A 16,074-nucleotide genomic window follows, 5' to 3' on the forward strand; every position below is an offset into this window, starting at 1 on the left:
GCATGTAGTATGTACTAGCCAAGATTAACTAAAAAATACAATTTCTGTAATTACTTTTGTTGTTAAGCAGTTTGATAATTAGTTATAAGATTTGTAACATTTAAAATAATGTTGAAAATAGCATAATCCTGACTGCTTTGAAAACTGAATTGCAGGTTTGGTGTTTTCCAGCCACTTCTATCAGACCACCATCAGTAGTGAAGCTTCTCTGTAGAGCACGTGCTCTGTCTTGCAGAAATATATTGAAATTTAATCCAGCACAAAAATGGTTTCTCAGTGGCACAAAAAAATATTTGCTTGGGTGTCTCATGACTTGCTTTGTTCTCTGCTTATTTTACATCTGGTTTCTGGAATGTCAAAAGTTGTTTTGCCACCCTGAGCACTTCAGTTGGATTTTAAAGCTCATTTATTTACAAATTCTTATGGGCTTTTTGAGTGCTTAGCTACTGCATGGTAGTTTGTATCTTCAGTATATGCCCATGTGGTAGAACAGTGGTAGTGTTGTGTCCTGTTTTGGATGGGATGGAGTTAATGTTCTCCCTACTAGCTGGTATAGTGCTTGTTTTGGGTTTAGTATGAGAAGAATGTTGACAACATGAGGATTTTTGGTTGTTGCCAAGCAATGTTTATACCAAGTCAAGGACTTTTCAGCAGGAGGCTGGAGATACAAAGGGGGCTTGGAAGGGGGAGCACAGGCAGGACAGCTGATCCAAACTGGCCAAAGGGATATTCCATACCATATGATGTCATGCTCTATATATAAACTAGGGAAAAATTTCACCAGGGGATCACTGCTCAGGGATGGGCATCAAACAGTGGGAAGTGAAAAATTGTGCTGGGTGTCATTTATGTTTTGGTTGGATTTTTTTGTTGTGGTTTGGTGTTGTTTTTTTTTTTTTTTTTTTTTTTAATATTCTATTGTTACTTTCGTTATTTTCTCTTTGTTTGCTGTCCTATTGAACTGTCTTTATTTCAACCCATGAGTCTTGTTCCTCCTCTGCATTCCACTGGGCAGGGGGAGGAGTGAACGAGCGGCTGTGTGGTGCTTAGTTGCCAGCTGGGGTTAAACCACAACATTGCTAAGTACATCCTTTGTCATCTTTGGGCAGTACAGTGCTTACTTTCCAATAAGGAACCCAAAGTTCTGAAGAAACATGCTTTTGGTATCTTGAAAGCAAAATTTAGATATTGTCACTATTGCCATAGTTGCAGAGACCTTTGCAGATTAAATGTGTAAACCTGATAATCTGATAGAGTGATGAGGTTTATAAACTGGCACTGTGCTTAGCACCTTTTGTGAAATAACAGTATCCTTTACTTGGCTGTCATTTGCAAACAGCCAGTAGTCCAGGCAGCCTGTCTGAGAGGCAGGTGATACCTGCTTTGGTTTAGTGCAGCTAACAGCTTTGGGTTTAGATAACCTGGAATAATAAGGGTGAATTTTTGTTACTTGTAAAGTAAGGTGCAGGCATACCACTTCTTCACATTTCTCAGACAAACTTATCCTGTGCTTTCTTAACTCAATAGGGAGAATCAATGCTGGAAACAGAGGTAGATATGTGCTGGATCATATGGTGAAGCAAAGACTCTGTAGAAGTAGCTGGAACTGGTCGTTTCATGGATGCCCAAACTCCCATTCAGTATGCAGTGATCAAAATTTTAGGTTCCCTACCTCCTCTGCAATTCACTTTTCTTTCATATTCTCCATGCTGAATCTTTCTGGTGTCTCTGAGGTTCTGTGTCTGTTAATCTTAACAGAGAAGCTATGCATTATGGAGCAAGAAGAGTTCTTGGAGCATTTTTAGTGCTATGAGTTGTGCTTTTGGATGTTACTATATTAGGACATGATGTTTTGCTTTCAGTGCAGCCTACCCAATATCAGGAGATCTTACCTCCATGCTGTTCTTATGAGATAAAACCATTGACACATGTATGGAGATGAAGAGTTAGGTTTGAGAGATTTTCTTTATATTAAGTACAATTCTGTTGTAGAGGAATAATAGAAATTAAAATAATATAGTTTTTAAAAAATATTTCTCCACAAAGTTGTTGGTGCTTTTCTTTCTATTGTGATCATTGCTATTTCTCCCAATTCTGCAATATTTCTGAAAAGAATGTCTCAAAACAAACTTAAGACTTTTTGCTTATTTTGTGTATATTGAGGCTTTGTGTATGCTGCAAATTTAAAGCCAAAACATTTTCTTTTAAGTCCTCCCGCTGAATCATCTGCTGAATCAAGCTTGGTTGCTGAACTTCAAGAGAAGCTTCAGGAAGAAAAAATGAAGTTCTTGGAACAACTTGAAGAGCAAGAGAAAAGAAAGAATGAAGAAATGCAGAACATCAGAACATCGCTCACTGCAGAACAGCAGGTAAAGCTGATTCTCTTCTATTAAAATTACTTTTGCTCCCTTGACAATTGTGTTCTTTTGCTGTTTTGAAGTTAAGGATCTTTTTTTTCTGTGTAACATTTATACTCTAAATTTGCACTGTTGTGTGGAACGAGAATATGATGTGTTAATGGAATCTGATACTTAAGAAAAAAAAACTAAAAAATCTCACCTTTCGTATGTGTGAATGGACAATTCACATTGTTTTTTTTTTTTTTTAAATTTTTTTTCCTCTTTTGCTTATGTTGTTAGGCTAATGCTGTAAATTTTTATCAATTAATCTTTGAACTCCAGAAAGATAACAGTTAAGTATCATTTAAGTTAACCACACAAAATCTGTGGACAACGCGAGATTAGTTGTTTGGAATGCTACTTAATGGCTTTTTCAACTTTATTAACCTGGGCAGGTGCTGTTGGAGGTTCAAAGCAAATGATGTATTTTAGTGAATAAACTTAGCAACACTAGGTATTCCACACCTTGATACAAAATAATGTTGCACTGGATTAATAATTATATATGTATCCACACATTTTTTCCTTTCAAAACATCTTGAGTCTCTCAGATTTTTGTAAATGAGTTTTCAGTTCTTAAATTAAATCTCTCTTAGTAGCAGCTATTATCTACGGCTTTGCATTTAAACACTAAGAAAGGATTTTCTGGTTTAAGCACTTCTACTTACTTTAGCTATAGAAGGATCAAATAAGGACAAAGAGACAGTGTAGTGAATGAATACTATGAATCACTTCAGGTAGACAGCATAAAGTTGCAGACAGTTATAAAGCAAGGAATCTTTTTGAATTTTTGGACTGCAGACATTAATATGAAGTGAGCTTTACATAGTATATCTAATTGGAATATTTTATACATAACATTGGTAAGGTAAGATTTCTTTTTCCATCAGAATCTACCTTACATGTCATTTTCCTCACTATCTAATAATGTTCTTCATTCATGCAGCAGAGTGTGGAAGGGAAAGTTCTGAGCTGTTAAGAGCAAATCCTAGAGAAAGATGGAACCCTTTGTTTAAAAAAAAAAAAAATTTCAATGGTTATTAAACATCACCCTCAATGTAATTTTTTTTTCCTTAGTAAACTTGGAGGTGTTACTTATGCTTGTGGTACGTGATAGTTTTGTGAATGCAGGCATTTACCCAAAGCTGCTGTGTGGAGCTATGTGGGATGTGTAGCCCACTAAATAGCTTGCATATTAAGACTGAGAGTTGATAGGTGCAGATCATGACTAGATCTTAAAATTCACAAAAAAAAAAAAAATATATATATATATATAATTTAAAATATCCTTTTAGTAGATGGTTGTTGGTAGTTTTGGTCTGTCTCTTTGGTACAACCGTAGGAGTGGAAGGGCTGAGGGCGTGAAGGTTAGTAGAGGGATTCAAGAAGAAGATTGGTCAAACTGATACAGATGAATTATGTTAGCTTCTTATTCCTGTGTGACTTCAGCATTAATTGTTCACTGAGGTGTTAATGCATAACTTGAAATATTTTTTTAATGCAATTCTAGTGTATTATTCTAGTGTATTAGTAATGATATTTTATGTTACATGTAACATATCATGATACAGTGCATATTAAATAACTATTTTAATCCAAAAAGTAACTGGTTTTAGTATAAAACACGCAACTGTGGTGCATTAACTGGAATATAAAGCATTGTGTTTTAAAAAAATAAAACAACTTACTAATTATTTTTATTTAATTATGATTTCTTTATAATTGTACTACATGTTTATATTGGGCTTGAGAAACAGGGGGAATAAAAATGTAAAAAAACCCAAATTGTTACAGAGAAACTTCAAAATAAAATGACTAGGTGAGTTATCTCGTCACCGAAGTAATATGTAAACAAGTTTGTTTCCTTGTTTAATTATAACTTAAGTAACTCAAATGTGCGTCTTTTGTACTTTTTGTTCTTGTGATATATAATATATTACATTTATACAATGCATTTCTTATTTCAGTAATACTTTTTTCTGTTTTCAGACCAACTTTAACACCGTTTTGGCAAGAGAAAAAATGAAAAAAGAAAACATAATTAATGATCTTAGCGACAAATTAAAAATGCTAACACAACAACAAGAAAAGGATAAGGGTAAGCAAAGCTCTGAAAAAGTATTCAATTTTTCTGTTAGGACTATTCCATTTGCTTCAGATTGGTTATGATCCTTAGTGCTGCTGTTATTAAAATAATTTTTATTTACTTATCATAGATTTGATTGAAACACTTTCTGAAGATCGAGCTCGCTTACTTGAAGAGAAGAAAAAGCTTGAAGAAGAAGTTAACAAACTGAGAAGTAGTAATTTTTCTCCATCAACCTACTCAGCAGCAGCTTCAGAAGCTTGTGGAGCCTGTGCAGCTGATATTCCCACTGACACTGACAGACTGGTGTCTGACATTGCAGCTGAAGGGAGAATGGACTCCACAATGGAAACCAGTATGATGGCTGTGCAGTAAGTATGGGTTATTGTGATAGAAACACACAAAGCATGGTCTTGTTCTTTAAATGTATGCTGTAGGGTGTTGTGAAGTACAAATGAGCACGTTTAACATTCTTTCTGACTTTGACGTTCGTGCTAAAAATATTATTTTAAAATTATGCATACAATTGTGGTGTCACAATCATTAGAAATGTGTTTTTGATTACTCAGAAGTATGCACCTTAAAGGTGAAACTGGGCCTTCCCAATTATGAGATGAAAAAAGTAGACCCAAGTATATGAAATGTTAGTCAAATGGGAGAACAACAACTTTAACAGTGGCCTAGAATGAGCTGGGTGGCTACATGTTATTGACCTATCTTCTGAAGAGTGGCTGGCTCTCATTTAAAAACAAACAAACAAAAATCTTTGATTGTTGGTGTACATGCCTGCTGTAAGATAGAATAATGACATTCCTCACTAAAGAGGAAGGGGCGATAGGATGCCTGGTAGACATTAGGCTGAATCCTCAGTATTCAAAATGAGTAATGGGACTGAGACTGATTAAGTGGCCTTGATAGGTAGCTGTTTTGTATTATTGGACAGAAAGACAGGTATTTGGCATCCCTTTGTTTATATAATCTCTGAATCATCAGTATGTCAGCTGTGAGGTACTGCTGACTTACTAGAAGGTGTGATGGGATTGGGGACGAACTGCAATGATTTAAACTCTTACTTCAGGAAAATAACCAGGGCAAGCAATTTACATACTTCAAAATAAACTTCTCACTTAAGATTAGTTTGTTTGTGTTTACATCTGGTTGATAATCTGGATTTACAACAGATTCAAATAATAATAAGTTAACATCACAGGCATTTAGTTGTTTATCACCCTTTTTTATGGAGGTTTAATTAGGCAAGGGCTAGTTTGCAGGTACTTTTCTGAAGCTGTGCTTGAAATACTCAGGTGATTGTAGAGATCAGAGGAAAACTGAGAGTCTTTTTGCAGTTATCAGCTTTACTGTATTCTCTATTTTGGGTGCCCTACAATAGCAGTGCACTTTGTTATTGGCATATAATGCCTTGCCTAGTAAGTTAGGAGTCTACACGTGAAGCTAGCAGACTGTGATCTGGTCTTAGTACATGACTCCGAAGTCTTCTGAACTTAAACAATTCTGACTGGTACAAAGTTGTCCTGTTGGTGGTTGTCAGGAATCCAGCCTATTGCAGATGTATTTTCTTTTATTTACTTTGCTGTTATCATGCTTAGAACATTATGAGAATACGTTCAGAACTGATTACTGGGAGAGAAAGAGCTAAACAGCCTTTTAACTGAAATGAAGTAATTATTAGCATGGTTTAACTATAATCTGTTAGTTCTACTTGGCATTTTGCTTGGATTTATAGCATGTTCTGTTAGACTAGATGAATGGACTATAATGTCCAAAAACTTGTCCATTTTCTTTTCCCAGCCAAATCAGCCTGAACTACAAAAGATATTGTTTCTTCCCTATTAATCTGCCTTTCGAAATATATTTTAATTGTATGTACTCAGTTTATCTCACAGATAAATGGTCACAATTAGCAAATTTACATTAGTGTCTCTCTACCGGAGAGTGCCAGGACCTTTAAACTACAAAGAATAGGAAAATACCATGTGGCAGAGCTGAACCACAATGTCAAAGGTTAACTGCCAAAGCATTTGGAGCTGTATCTTTCATCCTGATGCTTTGAAAATCATGCAAAATATGCAGGAATGGCCCCATGTAACCTCATAAACTAATCAGTGACTGAGAATTTGCTGATTTGTTGCAGCAAAGAAGCTCCTTGAGTGTAAAGGAAAAAAAAAAAAAAAAAAAAAGGAAAAAAAATCCCCAAAAACCTGCCAGAAATGTTGATGGTGATTCTAAAGGTATCTTTCTGTGCTATTCCCTCTGTGCTAGTAAATACACGGCACGCATCACTGAGTGAAGATTAGGGGATGGAAAATACAATTTTTGGCCATGGAAAAAAGAAATTCATTTTTACCCTCTGCATTTTCTTCTTTCTCTTTTAGCGAAAATGTCCCTATGTCTGAAGAAAAACAGAGGATAATGTTGTTAGAAAGAGTGAGTAGATTGTTTGTGATGTTAAGCATTACAACTAAGTACTTATATGTATTTGTGAAGTTGTGCTGTGGTCAGTTATATACTCTGATGCAATACAATATCTGCAAGGCATCTAATTATAATTTCAGGATATGTTTTTTCATTGTGTTCATTTCAGATCAGTATAATTTGTTAAAGTAATTAAAAATAAGTACTAATACATTATACTTGACCTAGCTTAAAGTTTGCTTATTCTGTTTATGTGGGCTTCAGTATGTATGAGTTAGGTGTAATGTTTCTTAGGAGTGACGACAGGTCATTGATCTGGGGGATTTCTGTAACACGAAAAATGTTGATTATTTTTTTGGAATTAAGGTGTCCAAAGCAGCTGAACAGGAATTAAAATTGATTTACCTGATTCTTTTGGAAACAGGTAATTTCTCCACTTAAGCTGCTGCTACTTAAATAATTTTAATTCTGCCTGGAGTGCGTTATCATCTTGACAGTATTGCTTCTATAAAAAATGAAATAGCACTTGTTATGAAAGTGCTTGAACTTCCAGTTTTCTGAAGTAACTGTCATCTGCCTACAGGCTAGAATTTTAAGTTTATCCCTCACCCCCCTGATTCTCACAGATATATACTTCAAATTTTCACTTCTGTTACAATTGAGCATAGCTTTCATTGTACACTGACTAACTGAACCTTTTTGATAAAATAAAAGTTGTTTTTCTTGGTAAAAGGCTAGATTAACCCTTAACAGTTAGACTGGAATATTTCAGATTCTAGTGATTTTTAACTATCCGGTTGTGTCTAACTTCGTTCTAGTTGCATTTTTCTTGTCTTTTCGAAGTTGACTTATAAAAAAAACAAAACAAAAACAAAGTGTCTTTACCTTTCAACTTTCTAAGATCACTTAGACAAATATCTGTGATCAGTTAAAGACCAGGAATGTTTTTCTTTTAATGGATTGTGGCACTTTATGATGCAAGTGTCTGGATGTTTCTGACTAGCAGTGCTTACATACTTTATTCTGTCATCTGCTTACAAAGGATTTGTCACAAGTGAAAGGTGTAAAATAGTAACATATTACATCTCTTTTGCTGTACTGTTAGTGAAATGTTTTTCTAACTTAAGGACAAGGATGAGTATGGAGATAAACACAGCTCAGCAGTTGGTTTTGTAGCACTGTGGTAATTGCCACACTTTTTACATGTCTTTGGAAAGATGTTTTGATATTGTTTTAAAACTGAAGGCTGTAGTAAATGGGTATATTCTATAAGTAGTTTGGCTGTGGTCATATCAAAACTTTTTGAAAATGTTTATACTGTGTGAAGTATATTAACTAATCAAGTTTTTCTTTCAGACTTTGCAGTTGAAAGAAGAGGAAAATAAGAGATTAAATCAACGATTGGTAAGTATTTGTGTAATGCATGTTTTAAGTCTCATGAAAAATAAGAAAAGCTTACAAATGTTATGTTTATTAAAATCTAAAAATGTGATTTTTATTAACTTATTAGGCGTTAAGGCAAGTGACAAATAAGTAACCTGATAACTTCAGGGATACCTCAACTTAGCAGTCTTCTAATGGAAGAGATTCAGAGAAAGAGACTTTTTCCCAAAGAACAGAGACCATCCAGAGTTGGTGTGCAGGCACTTAATTCCAGTGGCACCATGGCTCAGTTTTTCAGCAACGGTAGTTTGAAGGCTGGTTTACAAGAATGTAAATATTCCTGCACAATATGTATAACTAGAGGTGTTAGCAATAACCTAGAGATTGTTTTTGGAAAACTGCACCCGTCATATTTGAAAGGTGTGAGACTTTTAGCAACTGGAACTACAAACAACCATTGTCTTAAACCTTCAAATAACAGTCAACTCCTATGGAAGGAAAAACAATATAGTGACAGAGTTCCCTTGATTCCTGCACTGTGGATCCTTATTTTCTTATTTATTCATTTATCCACAGTTTATCCTTGCTAGCAGGTCTCAACCTTTAGTCTTAAAAAAATTGCTGTGTATGGGAAACGAACACATCTTTGGTAGTCTGTTGGTTGGACTGGCTATAGTTCTCACTTTCTTCAGGTGACAGGTGATATCTAGGAGTTTGGTAGGAACTAATATCTGTGTACTTACAAGTTACATTTTGTAATAAAAGTATTTGAAAAGCTACTCCCATTTTTCTGTCTGGGATAGGATTGAGATTTACTATATAATATATTTAGATATGAAATTGCAATTTTTTTCAAACACATTCCATTCCACATTAAAACTTGTACAAAATAACCCTGCTAGTGCAGGGCCGAAGAAAAGACTGTACAACATCTAAAAGCATATTTTGTAAAAGGGATTTTTTATTCAGAGTGTCAATGGAGTGCCATGTAGGAGAACTTAGTAGCTCATTGGTGTCTAAAGCAATTCAAAGTTGGTTTCTAAATGGGCATAGGGACATATCTTTTCAATTTCTTCCTTATAAATTGGTCATTTCATAGATAAAATAAACTATTTGTATTTATTATCTCTTCATCCTCCTTTCTCCCCTCCTGCTTCCAAATATGCTTCTAAAACAGAAGTATACATCAACACTTAAATACCAATATTCATTTATATCCGGGTACTTCAGATAAGGAACCCAGAAGGGGTTCTGCACAATAAAAGAAAAAATTTTTAGGTCACTGACTTCTGCAACAAAACTTGTGGGTTGCCTCCGCAAGCAATAAACGATAAAAAGGGCTTCCTTTTACTATGAGGAATGTTATTATAGGATTCTTTGTTGTTTTAGGTAAGTTATTGAGAAATGTAACCTTTTCTTCTATTTAAAGTCTATTAGAACTCTAGTAATAAATATAGTGTACTGAGTTTTCATGTAAATATTCATAATATTCTAAGTTTTTCCATTTTTTCTTAGAAACTATAAATTAATTACACAGAAATCAAGCTAGTTTGCATTTTAATTTAACATTTATTTCAGTTTTAAAAAACAGAAAAACTCTGATCTTCACATCTAAAGGGAGCTCTCAGGCACTTGCACATAATTTCCCTACATTGTTCAGGAATTTGACAATTTTCTTGTTAGCTGCAACTTTTTCAAACAAGAGAAGTACAGTGTGAATAAGTAAAAGAAATCTAGTCTCTAATTAAAAATAAATAAATAAATAAATCTAAGATTGGGCTCCATAAAGAAAACTGCTGAAAATGTCATCAGAACTTGAGAGATTTTTGTATTGTACTGTATTCAATTTGAACTCCTTCTTTGAAGGAATGAAGGAAGCCAGCTGTGAATAGTCTTCAAGCTCATGTTAAGATGGGCTGGTGCTGTTTCCGGGGAAGTGGGTGAGAAGACTGAAAATAGGAAATATGCTGTAGGTAACAAGAACAGCTGAAGAATCATGTGCTGAACTTCAGATATGAGTAATCTAGATTTGAATGGCATGTATAAATAGTCCAGGAAGCAGGAACCTATGGAAAAAGTGCAAGACCTTTATTCAGTGTTTCTACAGGGCAATTATGCATTCTCTAAGGAAGTCACCAAAGGGTAACAAAATGTATATATTTACATTAGCTTTTCTGTTTGCCTGTATGCGTGCTATGTATCCCTTTGCAGATATAAAGTAGCATTACCCGTTTTCATTTCTTGCTGTCACAGTTACTGTAGAAAGTGTTTGTACACTTCTGTTCATTTTTCAATCTACTTTATTCTGTTGCTTCATGTGCCAGCATTAGTTAATTTAGACAAATTCAAAGGCAGATATAGTGCATATAGGAGATAAGAATTATGTCCACATTCTTATGTAATTGAACCTTTGTTTGGTCTTAGTAAGTCTGAATCCAGTTTTATTCCAGGGAGTGCTGCTCCATCTACTACAAAAAACTTCAGATTACATGACTGTCCTTAGTAAAACTGAGAGACCAAATCAAGTTCAACGTCCATAGTTTAATGGCAATAAACATGTTTTACCCACAGCCTTTTTCAGAAAGCCAGTGGCTTCTTTGTTGGAGTGTGCAGCTGTGTTTTAGGTCTTCTGTCTGCTAGAACAAATCTTCACTGGCACTGATCTGGAAAGCACTTCTTGGTTTTAAATAATAAAATGTCAGTTGTGTAAGAAGTTTCACAGTCAAAGGTGTGTATTAACAAAAAAACAACAAACCAAAACCACAACCAACTAACCAAACCTGCTACACAACAGGATGACAGAAAGGTATAATGTTTTCTGAAGTTGATAAAAGATCTGCAAGAATTTACACTGTTTGAAATCAGTAATGAGTAATTTATCTTAACCGTATTGTTACCTGCAGTGTACATTTCATCATAACTTGCCAGTACTGTATAGCTTTTCTCTTTTTTATAGATGTCCCAGAGCATGTCATCAGTGTCTTCAAGACATTCTGAAAAAATAGCAATTAGAGAGTAAGTACATGTTAATTTTCATGTAAACAGATGAATGTGCCTTCAGTAATAAGTATGTAGTTATGGAATGTTGCAATTCTTCTGTTCTTCCTCTGTGGTGAAAAGATGCATAGGTCATCTTTATAGTTTAGCTGTCAGTTATTGACAGCCCCGTTGGGCATAAAGCAAATATTATGAACCCTTTTTTTAAAAGAAAAACAATGCCTCTTTGGCTTCTGTATGTCAATGGCTCTTTTGAATTCTGTGCCTTTCTTGACACAATTCATAAGGATAGTACCTCATGGGACTTAAATATTTTGCTGTATTTTTCCATGTTCAATCTGACTTCAGTTTAAAACATTAGTTGTAAACATTGCTACAATCATTACCATAGATATTGGTGAATAAAAATAATATAAAATTGAAACCTTAGTATTTTGTTAAGTGTTTCTGTTTATATTTTGAAGCAAAACAGTCCTTTCAAAAACAATAGTTTAAGCTGATGGATGTACAAAAACGTTTCAAAAACACTTTTTAGAAGTCGAAGTGAAGTTTTTTGTTGACTTCAGAAAATATAAAATGTATATGAGTTGGCATAAGAAGTACAAACATCTGTGCTGCTGTTCAACTAAGTCTCAGCCCTTGCAGTACTCGGAGGGAAAAAAAAATGTCATATAATTAATGTAGTTTTAAGCTGCTTTGTTTTTTTTCTTTTTTTAGTTAAATTCCTTGTGTTTTTCTTCCAGTTTTCAGGTTGGTGATTTGGTTCTCATCATCTTGGATGAAAGGCATGACAACTATGTATTGTTTACTGTTAGTCCAACCTTATATTTCTTACACTCAGAATCTCTTGCTGCACTGGATCTCAAACCAGGTGAGTGTGGTAAGTGTCAGATTTACTTCCAATTATTTTCTCCTTCTACAAATAATACTCGTAACTTTCTAACATTTAGTAAGCAGTTTTATAAATACATATGTAATAAATATGAGGAGCATGTAATATAGCTAGCTGTCAGCTTTGTAGCTTTCGCTGTTTCTTTTGACACTAACCATTTTTCAAGGCACAATATTTTACATCAGAAATGTATATGGATGTTAATAGCTGGGAAAAATAACTGGGTCTTCAAAGTAAGCTGTAAAAAAAAGAAAAAAGAGAGAGATGCCAATTTTGTACACACCCCCAGTGTATGTTAACCTGTCTATGGGGAAAACATGTGCATATCTAGTTAATAATTCTGTATCAATCCACCTGCAGTATTAAGTGTCAGGGATTTAGGCTATCATAGGTTGTCTTTGCTTGCATTAAGAGCACGTTTAATGCTTTGACAACACTGAAATTGGTTGAGGACTTTGTGGTTTCTCTACTGTGTTTTATCTTCAGGGTATAGAAGTTTTCAATCTGCAAATGAAAGAAAAAATAACCCTACATCTTTCTCAGCATTTTTGTTAGATCAATGAAGTCTTTCAGACAAGCAAATTCAAAAAAACTGAAATTTATTTGTAATTTAGATATTAGTTGTAGAGCATTCAGGCCAGATATGAATACTTTGCACTGATTTGTAGGGAGTGTGCAGTAAAGCAGAATCTGCTCCATTATCAATAGCGAGATTAATCTTGAATGGTTGAAATTTTAAGCTCTGGTTCTCAAGTGGCTCATAATCTAGTCACTAGATACAAGTTGTCTTAAATAGTCATGTTTAGAAAAGGATTTATTTCAGCATTATGCAGCTCATATGTGAGCTGTTCCATCTTTTTTGATGTTTTCTTCATGCTGTGATTAGCGATAGTAAAGTGCAAAGAAAATTTCTTGGAATACAAGACAAATAGATGTCTCCTTGCCGTTACAGAAATGGACACAAACTGGAAGTATATTTATGCTCACTGTTGCTATTTTGACCTGTCGGTTTATTATTGAGGTTTTTCACTTTTCTCCTTTCTGAGCAGTATTGGCTGCTCTCAAAGACTGAACCAAAACTAGCAAGCTTGCAGGGCTTTGAAATTATTATTTATGAATAACTAATTTCCATCACTAATACACAAATATAATTGAATGTTTCAGTAAGGTCAATAATGGCCCTTCTATCCTTTGAAATACTTTAAGAAATTCTCACTTTAAATCAGTCCAAAAGGTTGAACTGAGTTAATTAGAATAGTTTTGAATCATTAAGTGAATGGCAGTTTTGGTTTGCTTTTGTCTTCTCTAATGTTAACTTTGAAAACAAAATTTAAACTGAAAAAATTAAAGTTTTTGTTTAAAAATGCCAGTGACCTATCTCAACATTGGAACTTACTTTATTTGTATTAATTTATTTTAAAAAGGTTTTTTTAAGAATTTCTGCTTTCAGTTAAATCCTTTTAGCAAATAATCTTTAACCATATTGAATGTAATATGTTGTCTCTTTAGCTTCAGGTGCATCTAGGAGACCTTGGGTGCTAGGAAAAGTAATGGAAAAGGAATATTGCCAGGCAAAAAAGGTAAGGAAATTGGAATGGAAAATCAGCTGATAAAATTAGATGAGAAGAAAATCACATCTAATGTTTGTAACAGTTTTGAAAAGTAGTTTCTACATAGTAAGAGAAATGAAAATTATCTTAGATTCTTCAATTCCTGCTCTGTTTTTTTAGTCAGTGAACAGCAAGAGAAGGGGAACTAGAAAAAAGAATTACGTGAAGCAGTGCCTTGGGTAGTTGTGTTCATATTACCCTGAACCTTGCCAAACTCCAAAGGGTCTCATAAATACTGAGGGGTGGGGATTAGTATCTGCTTAAAAACATAAAAATCACAGGAGTAATCCCACATTTCTAATGTAATTTGATTTTTTTTCTTTTGTAGGCACAAAACAGATTTAAAGTTCCCTTGGGTACAAAATTCTACAGAGTGAAAGCAGTACCTTGGAACAAGAAAGTATAACAATAAAATTTTAGTTCGTTCTGTCTCCGTTCTTTTTTGACTTGTCCTTCAGTGCTCGTTCATCGCTCCAAATACCAGGCCATCTTTTTATACTGAGGTCATGTGACAAGATACGTCATTGATGTACTGCTTTTACTTTTTAACAGGTCACATTTTAGAAACAAGGATTTCATCAAAAACTCTGGCCCTAATTGTACCAATTTTTTTACCCAGATAACTTTAGGAGTGTGGACCAAATGAGTTCATTTTCTCAAAGGGCAACCACATGAAACATGGTTTGTTAGCCATGTTAATTGCCTGTTAAATATACATTAGCTTGTATTTAGATGTTAAATGTTAGTTACCATTATTACCAGCATACGTCCTTTTGTGAAATCATTATCAAAGTACTTGCACTCTTTAACAGATTCTTTATATGTGTAAAATTCATCAACTATTTAAAGAGGAGTGTTCATTGCATGCAGATAATCATATAATTTTTCTTCAACATGAGTTTGCCTCAGTAGATGAATAAAAATAACTACTGCAACTCGTTTCATTACATGAAAATGCTCTTTAACGTTAAAGAAAAAACGTGTAATTTGATGGACTGATTGTGAAAATCAGTCACAGTTAGATCTGCAATCTTCAAAAGCACTTTCGATGGATTGATCACACAGATTCTGAAGGGAAGACACGTGTGCTGTTTGTTCAACGTGAAGCACTTGTTCTTCCCAGCAAAACAGAAATCTTGTATTAATCTATTTAGAAAAATCATATTGATGAAATTGTATTTCATGGTTGAGTTTCAGGAAAAAACTCATTGTACATTAACCATACAAGAGTCATTTAAGTAACAAATTATTGTAATTGTAAAAGACATGTAGAATTTTAAAACAATAAAGATTTGAAACTGTATGTGTTCGAAGTATTTGTGTGCCTTTAAATACTATCTATAATATTTATTTTATGTCAGTCTGTTGCAACTTCTCTCTGATTTCTCTGCAGTTTCATTACATAGAAATACCTAAATTTTCTAAAGAGGCATTAATATTCAACAGCATTCAGGAATTACAAGAATTACCTTGTAACGATAAAGAAGAATTTTAGTAGACAGATACTAATTTTATCAGCAAGTTAAACTGATGACATTTTTCAAACTAGTTATACTGTCTGCATCTTAAAAATTTAGTCTAATTTACTTTATTTTTTTAATAACAGTATGAAAAGATGTACTATAAATGTGTAGCCAACGGAAAGTGAAACTCAGGATTCATCTGGGAGCTTATGTCTAGGACTTAATCCGTAGAGTTATTGAACTGTGATTTATCTTCAGAAGGTGTGGAGTGTAGGAGTAAAAGAGATAAAGAAAAGATCACATGAAAATGTCAATGCTTCTGCCCATATGTTGCAAATAATATTCCTCCAGACTAACCAGTCCACTTGAATACTCAGAAACTTCTGTATATGCTTTATTTAAAATTTTGTTACATAACAATTTTAAGTTCAGATTTTTATGAAATGCATGGGCTTGTAATTGTATCACACCTTTGATGAAATAAATCTTAAAACAATTGATCTCTGGAAAACAGAATGTCATTTTGTCAAGTTTATTTTTGCCTGATTGTTAGATTTGCTAGTTGATGTACTGACTTATTTTAAAATTACTTAGAAAAAAAAAGTGCTCCCAGTGTCAAATATGTAAATAGCATAGATCTATAGAACAAGTTTAAAGCAAAAAAATCGTGATGCATTATTTTTTTTTTATCATTGATGTTCAACTAGTTGGGAATTCAGTTCTGTCTCCTATTTGGATGCCGTCTTGTCCCTTAGTCAACTGAGTCACAAGTGCTTTAAGAATGTGCACGTACAGCAGGATTCATTCCTTC

At 33.9% G+C, this 16,074-nt stretch overlaps 1 protein-coding gene across 7 annotated transcripts in view; it reads left to right on the top strand.

Annotated features, from left to right (window-relative positions):
- Nucleotides 1–15,763, top strand: part of RB1CC1 (RB1 inducible coiled-coil 1) — a 76,985-nt gene extending 61,222 nt beyond the window's left edge. For 6 of the 7 annotated variants that reach the window (XM_065830810.2, XM_071804111.1, XM_071804109.1 and 3 more), the window contains 9 exons: nt 2,210–2,369; nt 4,389–4,497; nt 4,616–4,856; nt 6,879–6,930; nt 8,275–8,322; nt 11,258–11,316; nt 12,042–12,178; nt 13,700–13,770; nt 14,129–15,763. In XM_065830810.2, the coding sequence (XP_065686882.1) occupies nt 2,210–2,369; nt 4,389–4,497; nt 4,616–4,856; nt 6,879–6,930; nt 8,275–8,322; nt 11,258–11,316; nt 12,042–12,178; nt 13,700–13,770; nt 14,129–14,206 (955 nt within the window). In that variant the 3' untranslated portion in view covers nt 14,207–15,763. The remainder of the gene's footprint in view (nt 1–2,209; nt 2,370–4,388; nt 4,498–4,615; nt 4,857–6,878; nt 6,931–8,274; nt 8,323–11,257; nt 11,317–12,041; nt 12,179–13,699; nt 13,771–14,128) is intronic. The other variant, XM_065830811.2, reaches the window with a different exon arrangement.
- Nucleotides 15,764–16,074: the final 311 nt, after the last annotated feature.

Source organism: Patagioenas fasciata, chromosome 2 (genome assembly GCF_037038585.1).
Source record: "Patagioenas fasciata isolate bPatFas1 chromosome 2, bPatFas1.hap1, whole genome shotgun sequence".
NCBI classification, from domain to species: Eukaryota; Metazoa; Chordata; class Aves; order Columbiformes; family Columbidae; genus Patagioenas; species Patagioenas fasciata.